This window comes from Euleptes europaea, chromosome 3 (assembly GCF_029931775.1).
Source record: "Euleptes europaea isolate rEulEur1 chromosome 3, rEulEur1.hap1, whole genome shotgun sequence".
Taxonomy (NCBI): Eukaryota; Metazoa; Chordata; class Lepidosauria; order Squamata; family Sphaerodactylidae; genus Euleptes; species Euleptes europaea.
Window position 1 is genome coordinate 16,419,423 of NC_079314.1, and position 17,656 is coordinate 16,437,078.

The window sequence follows — 17,656 nt, forward strand, 5'->3', positions numbered from 1 at the left end:
TTAGACAGGCAGGAAGCCTTCTGTAGACACAATCCAAAATGTAGTACAGTAATAAAAGAGCTCTGAAGATGTCGCTGTATGGTGTCTTTTTAAGGGAGAAGAAATCAGGAGATGTTACGGGGGGGGCGGGGGGGAGGAATGCTTAGGCTTGTATTAGCAGAGGTCTGTGGATCAGTGAGAGAGCATTCCAATAGGACACAGGAGGTCCCAGATTCAACCCAGAAGGCCCTAGATTCAACCCATAGAATCTCCAATTAAAAGAACCAGGTAGTAGGTGATGTAGGATGGGGTTGTAAATGATGCCTGAGACCCTGGAAAGCCCTGGCTTGGATGGCCCAGGCTAGCCCGATCTCATCAGATCCCAGAAGCTAAACAGGGTTGGCCCCAGTTAGTACCTTGATGGAAGTCCAGGGTCATGATGCAGAGGCAGGCAAGGGCAAACCACCTCTGAACATCTCTTGCCTTGAAAACCCATGAAGGGTCGCCATAGGTTGGCTGCCACTTGACGGCACTTTCCACCACCTATAGGTGATGTGAAAGACCATTGCCTGAGACCATGGAGAACTGCTGCCAGTCTGAGTAGTCAATGTTGAACTTGATGGACCAACAGTCTGATTCAGTATAAGGCAGCTTCATATGCGCATGGTATTGCCAGTACTTAATTTATTTTTATTTTTATTTTGAAAAAAAGCATCCAGATTTGTTGGCTCATAAGTTTCAGGGAGACAGCATTTGGGGGTGTAAACCCAAAGAAATATGTTGGTTTGCTGCGACAAAATTAAATAGAAGGAGGGCTTTAAGAGGGGAGTGGACATATTCATGGAGGAGAGGGGTATTCATGGCTATTAGTTAGAATGGATACTAGTCATGCTGCATACCTATTCTCTCTAGTATCAGAGGAGCATGCCTATTATATTAGGTGCGGTGGAACATAGGCAGGATGGTGCTGCTGCAGTGGTCTTGTTTGTGGGCTTCCTAAAGGCACCTGGCTGGCCACTGTGTGAACAGACTACTGGACTTGATGGGCCTTGGTCTGATCCAGCAGGACCTTTCTTTTTTTCTTTTTATAAATTTTTATTATTTTTTTATAACATAACACAATACAAAGAAAAAGAAAATACAAAAGAGCACTTACATAACAATTAAAGCTACTTATTATAATAAAAAGTTACAAAATTCATAGTGCCCTGAAAAACCACCACCCACCTTGATATAGTGTCCCATAACCACATTGAACTTCCGGAGAAGTGTTATGACCGTTTTAAAAAATAATTATCATAAAAACATTATAAAAACTATTAATCAATTATCTACAACTGTAAGCCCTTGGCCCAATCAAACCAAAAACCACATCAGAGACAGTCAGGTCCAAAGAAGCTGGTTTTTACTAGTCGAATAGGTTAACAGAGCATAAAGAAAGGGTGACAGCAATGAGGCTTGCTGGCTTGCACTTGGTAATATAAAAGCACAGAAAAAGGCAAGAGATTACAAATCACAAACACAGCTGAGTTCCCAGAGCTTCAAACGGAGTTCGGTAGGCACAACAGTCCTTGAGTCTGGTCGGTGGGAAAGCGAAAGTAAACATCAACTGAGATACAGGCCTGACATTCTGCCCCCCTTAAGGCCCCCTCCAATCTTGCAAGGGGGACGGCTTATCCGGGTAGGCGGTGTGAAAGGCGTTCACTGAGTGTGAGGCGGAGACATCGTGCGCACGCACCCACTCATTGTAGGCAGGGGGGAAGTGTTTCCAGCGAATTAAGTACTGCAGGGATCCGTGCCGTATACGTGAATCTAGGATTTTAGACACTTCAAAATGCTCCTCCCCCCCCCACCATCACGGGTTGCTCGGGAGGCGGTTCTGGGTGCCACTCCGAGGAGGTGACATGAGGCTTAAGGAGGCTGACATGGAAGACTGGGTGGATACGTCTCAGGGTTTTGGGGAGAGTCAGTTCCACAGTGACAGGGTTAATGATCCGGGCAATGGGATATGGTCCAATGTACTTGGCACTGAGTTTGTGGCAAGGTCGAGTAGATCGCAGGTTTTTGGTGGAAAGATACACTAATTCACCAACCTGGAAATCCTTGCTGGGGGAACGATACTTATCTGCCTGCACCTTATATTTGCGCTTGGCTCTATCTAGGTTGCTCACCAGCCAGGGCAATGTGGTGCGGAGGGCATGCGCCCAAGAGGCTACATCAGGATCCCCCTCCCCCTCTGGTATTTCTACAGGGGCAATAGGACCGAAGTCCTGACCATACAAAGCATAGAAAGGGCTGAAACCTGTAGATTGATGGACAGCATTATTGTAAGCATATTCTGCAAAAGGCAACAGTTCTGCCCAGTCATCTTGGTGGTAATTGACATAACAACGTAAATAACATTCCAGTACAGCATTGACACGTTCAGTTTGCCCATCCGTCTGGGGATGGTAAGCACTCGACAACCCCTGTTCCACCCCCACCAACTTAAGGAAAGCCTTCCAAAATTTAGCCACGAAACTACTTCCGCGGTCGCAGATTATCTTGCGTGGGAACGAATGAAGATGGAAAACATGTGACACGAAGAGGCGGGCCAACTTGGGGGCGGAGGGAATACCCGCACACGGAACCAAATGTACCTGTTTGGAAAATAAGTCAGTAACAACCCATAGTACAGTTTTGCCCCCGCTAAGGAGGAGATCCGTCATGAAATCCATGGCAATTACCTCCCAGGTTTTTCTGGGAATTTCCAGTGGTTGCAGCAGTCCTGGGGGTCTGCCTTGAGACCGTTTGACTGTGGCACAGATAGGGCAGCTGCGAACGAAGGAGTCCACATCAGAACGCATTCCCCCCACCAAAACTGTCTGAGTTGTAATAGTTCTGCTTTGGCTCGTTCTCCCATAAAGGGGTCCTCAAACCGTCTCCGCAAGGCAAGCATGAAATTGTTGAGGGAGCGGATAGATCGGGATCTAGTGTCAAATTGGAGGACCATCCAGTCAGCTGCCTTCCCCGTCAATAAAGAGGCTATGAAACGGACTCGGCTGTCCTCAGTGGGAAAGTATTGTCCCTGTTCCCTCATATAACTGTCCACTTGATGAAGGAAACAGGGTAGAGTTTCGAGTGAACCATCATATGTCGTCTTCAGCCGAGGTTGCTTCCATAGACCGGGTATAGGTTGACCCGGTTGCATGGGTGCTCCGGGAATTGGTGCAGCCGGGGCTCCCGGGACTAGGGGGAGAGCAGGTGGTTGAGCGGGTACACCCGGCTGGGGGTGCACTGGTGCTGCGGGTTGTTGAGCGGGGACACCCGGCTGAACAGGGAGAGCGGGCTGCGCTGGAGTCATCAGCGCCTGTTGCAAGCGCTCGTTGTCTAGAAACAAGTGTTCCAGTTGATCCTGGAGGCGGTCTACACGATCGTATAACTCTCGGTTCTGAGCCCTCAATAGGTGCACTTCCTCCTCAGGGCCACCCAGACGATGCGCTCGACTGGACCGCAAACCAGTGGCCCAATGGGAGCCGTCCCCATACAAGTCCTCCTCGTCAGAATCGTCGGAGCCCCAAAGCCGTTCTGCGAGGCGACGCGCGCGTTGGGCGGTGCGCGACGGAGCAAAAGCCGGAGAAAACGTTGGGCCCCACAAGGGGCCGGTTCGCCTGGTGTCTTTGGGGCGCACACCCGCCCGTGCCTGTTCTGCAGCCAACTGCTGCTCCTTTTCCCGCTCGGCCTGAGCTTTGGCCGCCGCCTCAGCCGCCGCAGCTGCCTCTCTGTCCGCGAGAGCTTGGGCAGCCTCGAGCTTCAGGGCAGCAGCCGTGGTAACAAGTGGTAGAAGTTCCTTCTCCAATAGGGCGAGGAGTGGTTTAGACTCCCCGCCCAGTAGCGGTTGAACCTGGACCGCTATCGTGGGTGCCCCAGCTCCGAAAGTTGGGGTTAACAATTGTGATAGGTCGGCTACTGTGGTATCCTTAGGTAGTCCCACAAACAGTAGCGCCGTTTGGACGGTGATCTGTTGAGCCTCTGCTTGACACTCAGCCGCATTTGGCACCAACGAAACACCTTCCGGCGCCGATCCCGCCATGGCTCGGGATACAGCTGGGTGGATTGGGGCCACGGACAAATCAGGAGGGGTCTCACGAACAATAAGCCTGTCTAACAAGTCCGTTAGTAGTTGTAAATCCTCAGCCGCCAACCGAGCAAGGGCTTGGAGGTCTAAGCAGGCGTTGGCATCCTCAACGTCGGACATCCAGGGGGTTGTCACCAGAGAACGCCACTGGGCCTGTATTAATCCAAGTAGGTGACTGACTTCCGTGCTAGTCCTCCGTAGCTCAGCTACAACGTCCCGTATGAGGTCGGGATCATCTTCCAGGGTTCTCAGTCGGAACCCGCTACCCAGGGATCAGTTCCGGCGGGCCTGGGGCAAACTGCACGGGGCTCCAGCCACGAGTCACTCGGAGAGCACTTTCCTCGCTCCCATCCGAGTGGCAGGCGAACCCTCCGGGGCTCCAGCCTGACAGAAGATGAAGGGATTGCTGTCACAATGTAAGCCCTTGGCCCAATCGAACCAAAAACCACATCAGAGACAGTCAGGTCCAAAGAAGCTGGTTTTTACTAGTCGAATAGGTTAACAGAGCATACAGAAAGGGTGACAGCAATGAGGCTTGCTGGCTTGCACTTGGTAATATAAAAGCACAGAAAAAGGCAAGAGATTACAAATCACAAACAAAGCTGAGTTCCCAGAGCTTCAAATGGAGTTCGGTAGGCACAACAGTCCTTGAGTCTGGTCGGTGGGAAAGCGAAAGTAACATCAACTGAGATACAGGCCTGATAACAACTCATTAACTAAATTAGTAAAATTCATTTTCGCCAGTTTGTCCCAATATGCGACGTCCTTTGACCATGTTTTCTTAAAATCTTCCATATCCTTCCCACGTAAGGACTCTGTTAATTTGGCCATTCACATATACATCCATAATTTCTCTCTCCAAGCATTAATTGAAGGTTTATTTACTTGCTTCCAGGTTTTAGCAGGGCCTTTCTTATGTTCTTATGTTCTTAAGTCCGGGGGCACCTGAAATTAAGTGAGCTCTGACTCTCAGGCTCCTTTTTAGTCTTTAAGGTGGCGCTGGACTTCTGTCTCGTTTTGTAGCCTGTGGCACACTTCCTTCCTGTGTTCAGTGCTCGAATGGATTCCTTCAGCTTCACCGAACCAGCTTCAGCGAGCCTCAGCGTACATTTAGCTGACTTGTTTCCCAATGTATAGACTACTTTTCCAGTTGTGTTCAAAAGCAGAGTACAATTTAAAAGGAATAAAAAAGAATTTAAAAACAAAACAGTGTTACATCAACCACAGAATTGCAGAAGAGCAAAGGAGAGGGGGAAATTTTATGACCAAAACCATCTTGACTTGGCCGTGAAATGATACCAAATAAACCGACAGCTTATAAAAGAGCATTCTAAAACCCCGGGGCGACTACCCCAAATGCCCTGCTTTCAGTGGAGGCCAGTTTTTGAGTAGGGGAAAGTGGCGTCAAGTTGCCGCCGACTTATGGGGTTTTGAAGGCAAGAGATGAACACAAGGTGGTTTGCTTGCCTCTGCATAGTAACCCTGGATTTCCTTGGGGATCTCCTGCCCAGTTACTGACCAGGGCCAGCACTGCTTACCTTGGACTGTCCAGGTCAGTGCAGCCACTTTTTAGAGCCTCCATATTTTAGAATTTGAAGCAGAGCCTCATTCACTTATTTGAAGCTCTGAGGTGTTTACCGGGGGGGGGGGGGCAGGGGCATATTAGAACTCTAATCCAGGACACTTTACGCAAGACGTAAGAGTCCAGGGGGCTACCACTAGCCTCCCTCCCTTTTTCTCCAGAGCAACAAACCCCATAGGACCATTCAGAAAGATGGTGGATTCGTTGGCTCCATGTAGGTACCTAAGGAACTCACAGTGAGCTGGATCACTTCAACATAACATGTAGAGAGGTTTTAGATATGCACACAGCCACTTCAAAATCTGTATATGTGGTTCTCATCTTCCTGTGCAAATCAACCCACAAAATGTGCAGAACCTTCACAACCCTACCAAATGTTTGGCTTTCAGGCCCAGGCCAGCCAGATCTTGTTAGATCTCTGAAGCTAAGCAGGGTCGGACCTGTTAATATTTGGATGGGAGACCACCAAGAAGCTCCAGGGCTGCTACGCCGAGACAGGCAATGGCAAGCCATTACTGTTCATCTCTTGCCTTGAATGCTGTATAGCAGGGGTATCAAACATATGGCCCTCAGGCCGGATCTGGCCCCTTGAGAGCTCTTATCTGGCCTGCAAGCCAGCCGAGGCAGCCACCCCCTACCCTGCTCCCGATCTGGGCTGGCGAGGGATGACCCGACCCAACAGAGTGGCATTTATGTCATATCCAGCCCTCATAACAAATGAGTTTGACACCCTTGCTCTATAGTGTTGCAGTAAGTCGGCTGAGACGCTTCCACCACCTCAAGCTAGCAAGAGCCAAGATGCTAGATATGCCATTTCAAGCTACCTTTGTGTGACAGAGGCAAGTTGCAGCACACCGATTTTTTAACCACCATCTTCCTCACTTTGAACAAGTCTTTGCACAATGACATTCCGTGATGCAAAATTCCCCTCTTGTCAGGACTCACAGCCATACTACATTCACAAACAGTCCGTTTAGGGTCTCCTGGCTGTTCCTAGGAAGGAGAATTGCTAGCTACACCTGGTGGGGGAGATTTGTGACTCATCTTCACAAGGCCCCTTCCCCTGAAGTGAAATATGCAATATTTAAGAATATTCAGTACAGAGTAGAGTTGCCAGGTCCCCCCTGGCCACAAGCAGGGAATGGGGGGGGGGTAGAGCTGCCATTTCCAGGTTGGGAAACTCCTGGAGATTTGGGGGTGGAGCTTGGGGAGGACAGAGACCTCAGCAGGGCACAATGCCATGGAAACCACCCTCCAAAGCATCCATTTTCTCCAAGGGAACTGATATCTGTAGTCTGGAGATGAACTGCAATTCTGGGGGATCCCCAGGTCCCATCTGGAAGCTGGCATCCCTAGGCAGGGTCACAGCGCAGAGGCAGGCAATGGCAAACCACCTCTAAACCGTTTTAGCCTTGAAAGCCCTACAGTGTTGCCAGAAGTCAGCTGTGACTTGAAAGCACATTTTACCACCACCAAGATTAAGTTGTACCCAAACAGAAAGCAGGCAAGAGAAAGAGAGAACAAAGTTTCTTCCATGAAACAGAGAGATCTGTATGCTCCTAAAGAATTTTATTCAATACACTGAAACTCCAGCTTTCTCCATGGGATCTTGCAGCATGCCTAGGATTTTCCCAAGGCACTCCATCCAGGTAAAGGTAAAGGTCCCCTGTGCAAGCACTGGGTCATTCCTGACCCATGGGGTGACGTCACATCCTGACGTTTTCTAGGCAGACTTTGTTTGCAGGGTGGTTTGCCAGTGCCTTCCCCAGTCATCTTCCCTTTACCCCCAGCAAGCTGGGTACTCATTTTACCGACCTCGGAAGGATGGAAGGCTGAGTCAACCTCGAGCCAGCTTCATTGCACTTCTATGCACCGTTTGCAACTGTGGGTTTTCGTATCGCTGTAATCTTGCGCAACGGAGGTAGAGGCTTTGTTCTCCCTTGTAGGTGAGCATTGTTGTTTATTAGCGTGTTGCATTCCCTTTTCATGGGGTCTTTTTTGTAAATGCCAGTTTCCCAATAAGAACTGCATGTGTCCATTTTGTGTGGCTGTTTACGCTTCTTTGTTCCTTGGCTATTTACAAACAAAACATTTAAACAGCTACCTTTCTAGAGGTAGGACGGGGGGTGGGCACAGGAAGGAAACAAGGTCGGAAGGGGGCCATGGTCAGAAAAAAGGTTGAGAACCACTGCTCTAAGTTCTCTCCCCTCCCTAAACTCCTCCCTCCCCAGGCCCCAACCCCCAAATCTCCAGGTATTTACCAACCTGGAGCGGGCAACCCTACTTCCCCCCAATCTCCAGGAATTTCCCAAGCTGGGAATGGCCACTCTATGGGAAGTAGGAGAGGGCTTTGTTATTTTTTTCCTGGCCAACCAGCAACCCTTGGTGAGGGATCAAGATGACAGTTAACCATTAGCAAGCAGGTCTCTGCTCCACGGTTCCAGGCGGATGTACAACCTGTCTCCTTCAGCCAGGCTATTGTTCTTGCAAGCTATGGGGCTTCAGGATACTCTGGGCCCCATTCTTCTGCCCCTTCGGGGAAAGAAACGAGGAGCCATTTGTCACCAGCAGCTGGCTCCGTTGCAACACGGGGCGACGCCTTCATCCATCAAGAAGCGGATGTGAAGCTTAAACCCTTCAGCCCCAGCGAGCGCGGATGGCCCAACGGCCAAAGGGAGGGAGAACCAGTTTGACCTGCTCCTGTCCCTTAAAGGAGGTTTGGCCTACAGCAAAGTGAAGTTTTTTTTCATGGCATGGAGCTCTATGTAGGGTTGCCAGCCTCCAGGTACTGATATGAGGTAGTGCAAATCCCTAAGGAAAAACATCTCAGTACACAGCCCCTGTACCCTTAAATGTATTCAATAATATCAAATTCTAAGGCATCAACATCACATTTCCACTGACCGCAACATCAAGTGCATCCTTTAGCACAGCACGCAGGATTTTGCTGCCGGACGTTTAAACCTTTTTCCCTGGGGGTTTTATTTGTTACCAAAGGTTTTTTTCTGTATAACAGAGCCACCTTGTATTATTCAAACTTAATAAGAAAGTGTAAAGAATTGTTCTTTAAAATTGGTAACGGTTGAAAAGACTTGTATACGTTGATGTTGATGCCTTAGAATTTGATATTATTGAATACATTTAAGGGTACAGGGGCTGTGTACTGAGCTTTTTTCCCCCTTCTCTGCCCAAACTCTTCCCTTTTCAGGCATTGCCCCCCAAATCTCTAAGAATTGCCGACCTGGGAGTTGGCAATCCTAAGGGTTGATACAGCTCCAAGAAGAAGTACCATCCATACTCGTTGACCTTAAGCAATACAAGGGTAAGGTAAAGGTAGTCCCCTGTGCAAGCAAAGGGGCCTTACTGACCTTACTGGGGTGACTTCACATCCCGACGTTTAGAAGAAGAAGAAGAGTTGGTTTTTATATGCCGACTTTCTCGGCCACTTAAGGGAGAATCAAACCGGCTTACAATCACCTTCCCTTCCCCTCCCCACGATAGACACCCTGTGAGGTAGGTGAGGCTGAGAGTGTGTGACCTGCCCAAGGTCACCCAGCTGGCTTCGTGAGTAGGAGTGGGGAAACCAACCCAGTTCACCAGATTAGCCTCCGCCGCTCCTGTGGAGGAGTGGGGAATCAAACCCAGTTCTCCAGATCAGACTCCATCGCTCCAAACCACCGTTCTTAACCACTACACCACGCTGGCAGACTATGTTTACAGGGTGGTTTGTCATTGCCTTCCCCATTCATCTACACTTTACCCCCAGCAAGCTGGGTACTCATTTTACTGACCTCACAAGGATGGAAGGCTGAGTCAACCTTGAGCCGGCTTCCGTCGGGATCGAACTCAGGTCATGAGCAGAGCTTTTGACTGCAGTACGGCAGCTTACCACTCTGCGCCATGGGGCTCCTCCCGATACTAGGGTATGAAATCATTATTCAACTCTTCATGAGTATTGCTGCTCATCTCTGCCTTGCCTGTTACAATGGGGCTTCCCCCCATTACTAAGTGTATAAGATTAAAAGAAAAAACAAAAAACTTACCGGTTTGAATATTTGTGCCCAGAGTTTGCCAGGGATTGGGCTGAGAGGGAAAGGCTGAGAAAACAGAAGGACAATGTATGTCTGGGTTTTGGCTGATAAATGACTCTATTCATTTTTCCTGAAGCGTCCAGGATTTGAACCGAGTTGCGCCTCCTGAGGAAAGGTATAAAACCCCCTGCATCGCACGAGGAGATCATGTGAGTAACATGGGCAGGTGACCGGAACAGTCTGAAGAACTGCTCTGTGGACACCCATGGGAGGCTGGTAAGGGCTTTTTGAGCTGGAATAAATGGAGAAATTCTCAGACGTTGCTTACAATCATTCCAACGTCTGTTCGCCTGCTTGGAAATCTGCTGCCTAATGTTTCCAATTGGGAGGCTATTTGGTTTAGTGGGTCGGTTGGAAAAAAATTGGGGAGAGGGAAAGGTATCAGTATTGAAGGTAGCAGATTAATCTTTGTTATGAATGCATTAACATTCATCAGCAAAGTTAGTGTGGTTGTTAGTGGAAAGTGCCACCAAGTCACAGGTGACTTATGGTGACCCTTTAGGATTTTCAAGGCAAGAGAGGAACAGAGGTGGTTTGCCATTGCCTGCCTCTGCGTAGTGACCCTAGACTTCCTTGGGGGTCTCCCATCCAAATACTGACCAGGTTTGACATGCTTAGCTTCTGAAGTCTGATGAGATCAGGCTAGCCTGGGCCATCCTGTTCAGGTCAGGATCCGAGGTTTGAATCCCCACTCTGCCGCGGAAGCCCTCTGGGTGACCTTGAGCCAATCACATACGCTCAGCCTAATCTACTTCACACGGTTGTTGTGAGGTTAAAATGGAGAAGGGAAAAATATTGAGTTGCTTTGGGTCCCCGTTGATGAGAAAAGGGGGGCAAAGATTAAAAACAAAATCCTCAAAACAATTTTTATCTTCTGAGTGATGGGCATTAACATCTGCCCCTTTTAGCCCTGCTTCAGGTACCATCACTTGTGAATGGCAGACTTGAAAAGGAGTAGGGCCTTTTCTGTCAGGGCCCCTGCTCTCTGGAATGTCCTCTCTGCAAATCCCATTCAAACAGTCTCTCCTGCCTTTTTATGAGATTTATTGCATTGTGGGAGTCATAAACCACCTTCGGAGCCATTTATGGTGAGCTAAAAAAAAAGTAAATAAAAGTTCCTGCAGAGGAAGGCACTGGCAAACCACCTCTGTTAACCTCTTGCCGTGAAAACCCCCAAAAGGGGTCGCCATAAGTCGGCTGCGACTTGACGGCACTTCACACACACATAGCAAAATGCTAGCAGTTCTTTATTTATATTTTTAATCATCTCACTCTCACTTGCCCTAATATATAAAACCTCCAACTAACGTGATTAGTTCTCAGGTCTCCAAAACAGTTTCTGGTACAAGACTTGAAGGAGAGGGAGCAGTTATGAGATCTTCCCTTCCTCTGCTCAGAGAGCTCCTCGTGCTTGGTAAGTACACAGCAAATCAACCTCAAACTGTTTCTCTGTCTTTTTAAACAGAGGCATGAGAAAGAATAAAGGAATTGTGACCTTTTCTGTTTTATCCTGTTGAGCTAGGGTTGCTAACTTTGATGTGGGTCAAACACAATAGATCACCTGTACTGTACAGTATATAGTTAGAAAAAAAACCAGTACACAGCTCTATATGCAAAAGTATCAAACAGTGTATTACAACAATTGTGAAGACAATTGTGAAGTGTAAACGGAAACTTACATACCAAAGCTAAACACTAATTATATACACATAAATAACTCTTTCTATAGAGTCAAAGAAGACTTCTAGAAATTGTTCATACGAGAAACTTAAACAATGTCCATTTAGACTAGGCTATGTCTTGGTACATATTTTCCTTGGAAAGAAAAGAAGCAGCTTAATATAAGGCGCCAATGAATTTCATTATTACAGGCTGAAGAAGCACAACTTTGCGAAAAACGTTTGGAAATTCCGGAAGACATTTCCCATCATTCCCATCACATCTATTCTTCCAAGAAAACGGGATTTCCCCCCTCATTTTTGAAAAATATGTACCAAGACTTAGCCTAGTCTAAATGGACATTGTTTCTCGTATGAACAATTTCTAGAAGTCTTCTTTGACTCTATAGAAAGAGTTATTTATGTGTACATAATTAGTGTTTAGTTTTTGTATGTAAGTTTCCGTTTACATTTCACAATTGTCTTCACTATTGTTGTAATGCACAGTTTGATGCTTTTGCATATAGAGCTGTGTACTGGTTTTTTTTCTAACTTTGAGGTGGGGCCTAGAGATCCCCTGGAATTACCACTGATCTCAAACTAAGAGGTATAAAGCCCCTTGCGAGGTGGAACTTCCAGTTCTAAACCAGAAGTGCCGCACATGGTATGCATGCATGCGTGCATGTTTGCCCGCCGACCCCCAGGTGGTCAGCGGGCAGAGGGATCAATGGCCGGGGGTTTGCCCTCCACCAGCGGGCACCTGGCAACCCTAGTTCTTTTGCAGATCTTTCTACTAACTTTCTCTCCTTGACTTTAGCAATACAGGTGCTGTTCTTGGGAGAAGCAACGGATACAGGTAGGATGAATATAAATTCAGTTAAACTGGGAAGAAGGCATCTTGGAAATGAGGAGCCTTTGCAGAATAGTAGGAATGTATGTCTGGGAAGAACAATGTTCACTGTGTTTCATTTCTGTATTTGGCCATGTATGTATCCAGCGTGGTACAGTTGTTAAGAGTGGCAGTCTCTAACTTGGAGAACCGCGTTTGATTCCCCACTCCTCCACATAAAGCCTGTTGGGTGACCTTGGGCCAGTCACAGTTCTCTCTGAAGTCTCTCAGCCCCACCTACCTCACAAGGTGTCTGTTGTGGGGAGGTGAAGGGAAGGCAATTATAAACCAGTTTGAGACTCTTTAAAGGAAAAGAAAATCAGGATATAAAAACCTTCCTTCCTTCCTTCCTTCCTTCCTTCCTTCCTTCCTTCCTTCCTTCCTTCCTTCCTTCCTTCCTTCCTTCCTTCCTTCCTTCTTTCTCTTCTTCTTTATTGTTGTGAGGAGAAGACGAAGGAGAGGAGACTGATGTAAGTGGCTTTGGTTCCTCATTGAGGAGAAAGGCAGGGCATAAATGAATTAAAGTAAATAAATTTATCTGCTGCCTCGCCATGAATAAACACACACAACACAGATGGTTTACAAAATTAAGTAAAAATTACATAAAATAATAATAAGAGTAGTAGTAGAAGTAGTAGTAATATTAGTAGTTGGTTTTTATATGCTGATTTTCTCTACCTTTTAAGGAGAATCAAACTGGCTTACAATCTCTCCCCGCAACAAACACCTTGTGAGGTAGGTGGGGCTGAGAGAGTTTGGAGAGGACTGTGACTAGCCCAAGGTCACCCAGCTGGCTTCATGTGTAGGACTGGGGAAACAAACCCAGTTCACCAGATTAGAGTCCACCACTCATGTGGAGGAGTGGGGAATCGAACCCGGTTCTCCAGATTACAGTCCACTGCTCTTAACCACTACACCACACTGGCTCTCCAGCAGCATCAGCCTAAAGCATCCCTGATAAGTCTTCATCCAGCCACAAGCAGGATGGTGCTGCTGCAGTCGTCTTGTTTGTGGGCTTCCTAGAGGCCCCTGGTTGGCCACTGTGTGAACAGACTGCTGGACTTGATGGACCTTGGTTTGATCCAGCATGGCCTTTCTTATGTTCTTATGCTTGAAGCCTTCCAGAGAGGGGGAGCTCACCACTTTTCTGGGTAGCCGATTCCCCTGCTGAACTACTCTTACTGTAAAAAAATTCCTTAATATCCAGCTGGCACCTTTCCACCCATAATTTATACCCATTATTGCCAGTCCTATCCTCTGCTGCCAACAGGAACAGCACCCTGCCTGTTATTGTTGATACTGTTTTCTTTGGGGTGGGGAAGTGTCCCTAATATAAAGGCCAACCCTCTCCGCTCACAAGGTAACTGACTTACCTGCATCCTCGAAACTTTCTACCACTTGCAAGTCAAGAGCCACAACTTGATTTGTGGAAGGAAGTAAAATACTGATAGTGTACTTAGGGGGTGTATAATTTTTTAACTGAAAAAATTAAAAAGTTGCTATTTTTTCCTAGATGTTGTGAAACTGCATAGTATTTTCCCAACTCTCCTTCCATGACCTCTAAATTCTACTTCCAGACATGCTGCTCTACCCATATGGACCCGAGTATCAGGACAGAAGGACCCCCAAGGCAGATGACGGGGCCTCCCCTCAAATCCCCATCTCTGAGAACTTCTACTTCTTTGCCCAGAGATTTCAGTCTCTTTACGTAAGTTCGGGTTCCTGCTTGTCTGCTTCACAAGCTGGGAAACGCTTGTTGGACTGTATTATCCTGGTGAGGTGTTTTCTTTTACGATGGTGGGGCATTTGGCATTTGGTGCTGTGAGCCACATTTACCATCTGAAGCAGTGCACTATTAGGAACGGCTTTACCTCTTTCTCTGCAGCTTGTGCAAACTCGGCCTGACCAGCAGACCCATCTCCATCTTCTTCATTCATTCCCGCAGGTGAACAATAATGGCGTGGTGTCCTTTGACAACCCGGTCAGCCAGTACACCCCCGATCCCTTTCCGCTGACTGACGGCCGGGCCTTTGTTGCCCCGTTCTGGGCTGATGTCGACAACCGCATCACGGGGGACGTGTACTACAGGCAGAGCCAGGAGGAGCAACTGTTGCAGAGAGTCACAGCCGACATCAATGTTTACTTCCCAAGAGAAACGTTCGCGGCGACCTGGGTCTTTGTGGCCACCTGGGACCGAGTGGCTTTCTATGGATCCTTGTCCTCCAAGGTAGGACTCTTACATCAGTAGGGTTCCCCACCTCAAGGTACTATCCGGAGATCTCCTGCTATTACAATTGATCTCCAGCCGATAGAGATCAGTTCACCTGGAGAAAATGGCCGCTTTGGCAATTGGACTCTAAGGCAGCGTGGTACAGTGGTTAAGAGCAGTGGTTTGGAGTGGTGGACTCTGATCTGGAAAACCATGTTTGATTCCCCACTCCTCCACATGAGCAGCGGATGCTAATCTGGTGAACTGGGTTGGTTTCTCCACTCCTCCACATGAAACCAGCTGGGTGACCTTGGGCTAGTCACAGTTCTCTCTGAACTCTCTCAGCCCCACCTACCTCACAAGGTGACTGTTGTGGGGAGAGGAAGGCGACGGTAAGCCAGTTTGAGACTCCTTAAAGGGAGAGAAAATTGGGGTATAAAAACCAACTCTTCTTCTTTTTCCCATCTCCATTTTATCTGCAGAACAACCCTATGAGGTAGGTTCGGCTGAGCATGTGCGACTGGCTCAAAGTCACCCAGTGAGCTTCCTTGGCTAAGTGGGGGTTCGAGCTGGGGTTTTCCCAGATCCTAGTCCAACCCTCTAACCACTTCACCACATTGGGTCACTGGTTTTAAATCTTTTATGCCTCTTACTGTTGTGTGTGTGTGTGTGTGTGTTAAGTGCTGTCAAGTCGCTTCCGACTCATGGCGACCCTATGAATGAAAGTCCTCCAAAATGTCCTATCTTTGACAGCCTTGCTCAGATCTTGCAAATTGAAGGCTGTGGCTTCCTTTATTGAGTCAGTCCATCTTTAGTTGGAACTTCTTACTCTTACTGTTAGGAACCGTTTTTGACCCGAAAAATATCACTGGAACCAATCCATAGGATTCTGACCAATAAGGGCTTCGGATGTAAACTGCAAACTCCATTGAAGCAAGACCTGCTATTAAAACCCACTCAGCGTGACAAAGTTCAGGATGTTGAATAACTGCGCATTCCTGAGCCTCCAGGGCGAAAGCCCTTAGGAGTCCAGGAAGGCTCCACACCAGCATCCAGGCCCCCCGCACCAGCATCCGGGCTACTTATGCCAGCATTGGTGGCCTGAATGCCGGCGTGAAGTCCCGGATGCTGGTCGCTGTCGTGGCAGCGCTGCCCGGGGACTCCAAAGGGGCCTTCCGCCGGCACCCCACCAGCGTAAAAGGCGCCGCCAGCGTCCCGGGAGGGGTTCTGGCATCCTGGAAGGCGTCCCAAGGGTGGGCTGGGGGGAGGAGCTGCCATTAGGTAGCCCCCTGTCCTCTTTCGCCCCGTGAACACCGGTGCAGAGAAGAGCAAAGGTGCGCCTGCTTTTCTCTATGGGGCGAAGAGGCCCCGTTTTACAAAGAAAAAGCCGATAAAAGGCTTTTTGTTTTTTTTTCCGGCATGCAGGGAATGGCTGCGCGTCCTCCACGCCATTCCCTCACGCCGAAACTCAGGAATGCGCTGTGTAAGACAAATAGCAAAGTATCTTTGAAAGTATCTGAGGTTCTTGCCATAAAAGCCTCCAGTAGGTGACAGTTCCTGTGAACAGTTCCTTCATCCTAGAGGCTACCCATTGTTTGGGGTATTTGTTCCGTACAGGTGAACACGTTCCAGGCTGTGCTAACCACCAACGGTGAACTGTCTTTCATAATGCTGCACTACAAGGACATCCAGTGGACATCCGGGAAAGCAAGTGGCGGAGATGCCTTCACTGGCTTAGGGGGCACACCTGCTCAGGTATTTTATTTTATTTATACTCCACCCTCCCCATAATCTATTAAAGTTACAGGTTTTTATTATTACCCTCCCCCCCCCAAAGACTTTGGGGCAGTTTGTACCGTTACATATACTTCATATATATATATATACTACACATACTTCCAGGCCATTATTTTGTTTGTTTGTTTGTTTAGATTTTTACCCCACCCTCAATCCCCGGCCAAGCCAAGCTCAGGGTGGCTAACAGCATTTCAATACAACTAATATGATAAAATACAGTAAAACCAACAGATAAAAACAATTTAGCTATCCCCATAAAATCAGGAGAGTGTTACGGATTCCGTGGACTGCCAAAAAAACAAATCAGTGGGTTATAGATCAAATCAAGCCTCAACTGACCCTAGAAGCAAAAATGACTAAACTGAGGCTATCGTATTTTGGTCACGTCATGAGACGACAAGAGTCACTGGAAAAGACAGTCATGCTAGAAAAAGTTGAGGGCAGCAGGAAAAGAGGAAGACCCAACAAGAGATGGATTGACTCAATAAAGGAAGCCACAGCCTTCAATTTGCAAGGTCTGAGCAAGGCTGTCAACGATAGGACATTTTGGAGGACTTTCATTTATAGGGTCGCCATGAGTCGGAAGCGACTTGACGGCACTTAACACACACAACACATAAAATCAGGGTAAAACAACAGATGACGCTCCTTTATGCACACAGGGTCTGCTATAGGGCCGAGAAAGCAGTCAGGGCCCCCATATCAGATGGTACATAGATCAAAGGCACAAAAAAGGATGAGGGGGTAGGGAGGCCAGCATTGATGGAAAACCGTAGCTGACCTCAACTATAGGCCTAGTGGAATAACTGTTTTGCAGGAAGTTCATGAGAATACAAAATTGACCAGCCCTTATCTGTAAAAGGAGAGATTCTCTAGTCTGACCCAAACTCTTCTGCTAGCTTTGCTGCTGGATTTACTGGCTGATCAAAATGTGCAGAAGGACGTAAGGTAGTTATCTACAGGCAGCGAACAGGATCTTCATCCTTTTATTATGTTCTTTCCCCCTTTGTTTTCTCAGGCTGGATTTAACAATGGAGATGCCAAAAACTATTTCAACATCCCTGGGTCTTGGACTCCGAGCATCATTAATGTCAGCTCAACAAGTAACGTCATGGACCCCGGGCGCTGGGTTTTTCAAGTAGATGTTTTTGCAGTGCCCAATGGCTGTGTGTATAACGGTACATTGAATGCTACTCATTAAGAACATATGATCCATGAAGGATCAGGCTAAAGATCTATCTAGTCCAGAAATCTGTTTCCATGCCAACAGGGGTCAGTCCTCTAGGAAGCTTCATAATCAGGGAATGAAGGCAATAGAACCTGGGTTTTTTTGT

At 47.7% G+C, this 17,656-nt stretch overlaps 1 protein-coding gene across 1 annotated transcript; it reads left to right on the forward strand.

Moving 5' to 3' along the window:
* Window positions 1-13,895: 13,895 nt before the first annotated feature.
* On the forward strand, window positions 13,896-17,523 carry LOC130474696 (sushi, nidogen and EGF-like domain-containing protein 1). Its single transcript, XM_056846394.1, has 4 exons — window positions 13,896-14,024; window positions 14,262-14,543; window positions 16,143-16,280; window positions 17,341-17,523. The coding sequence occupies exons 1-4, from the start codon at window positions 13,896-13,898 to the stop codon at window positions 17,521-17,523; spliced, it is 732 nt and encodes a 243-aa protein (XP_056702372.1).
* The last annotated feature ends 133 nt before the right edge of the window (window positions 17,524-17,656 follow it).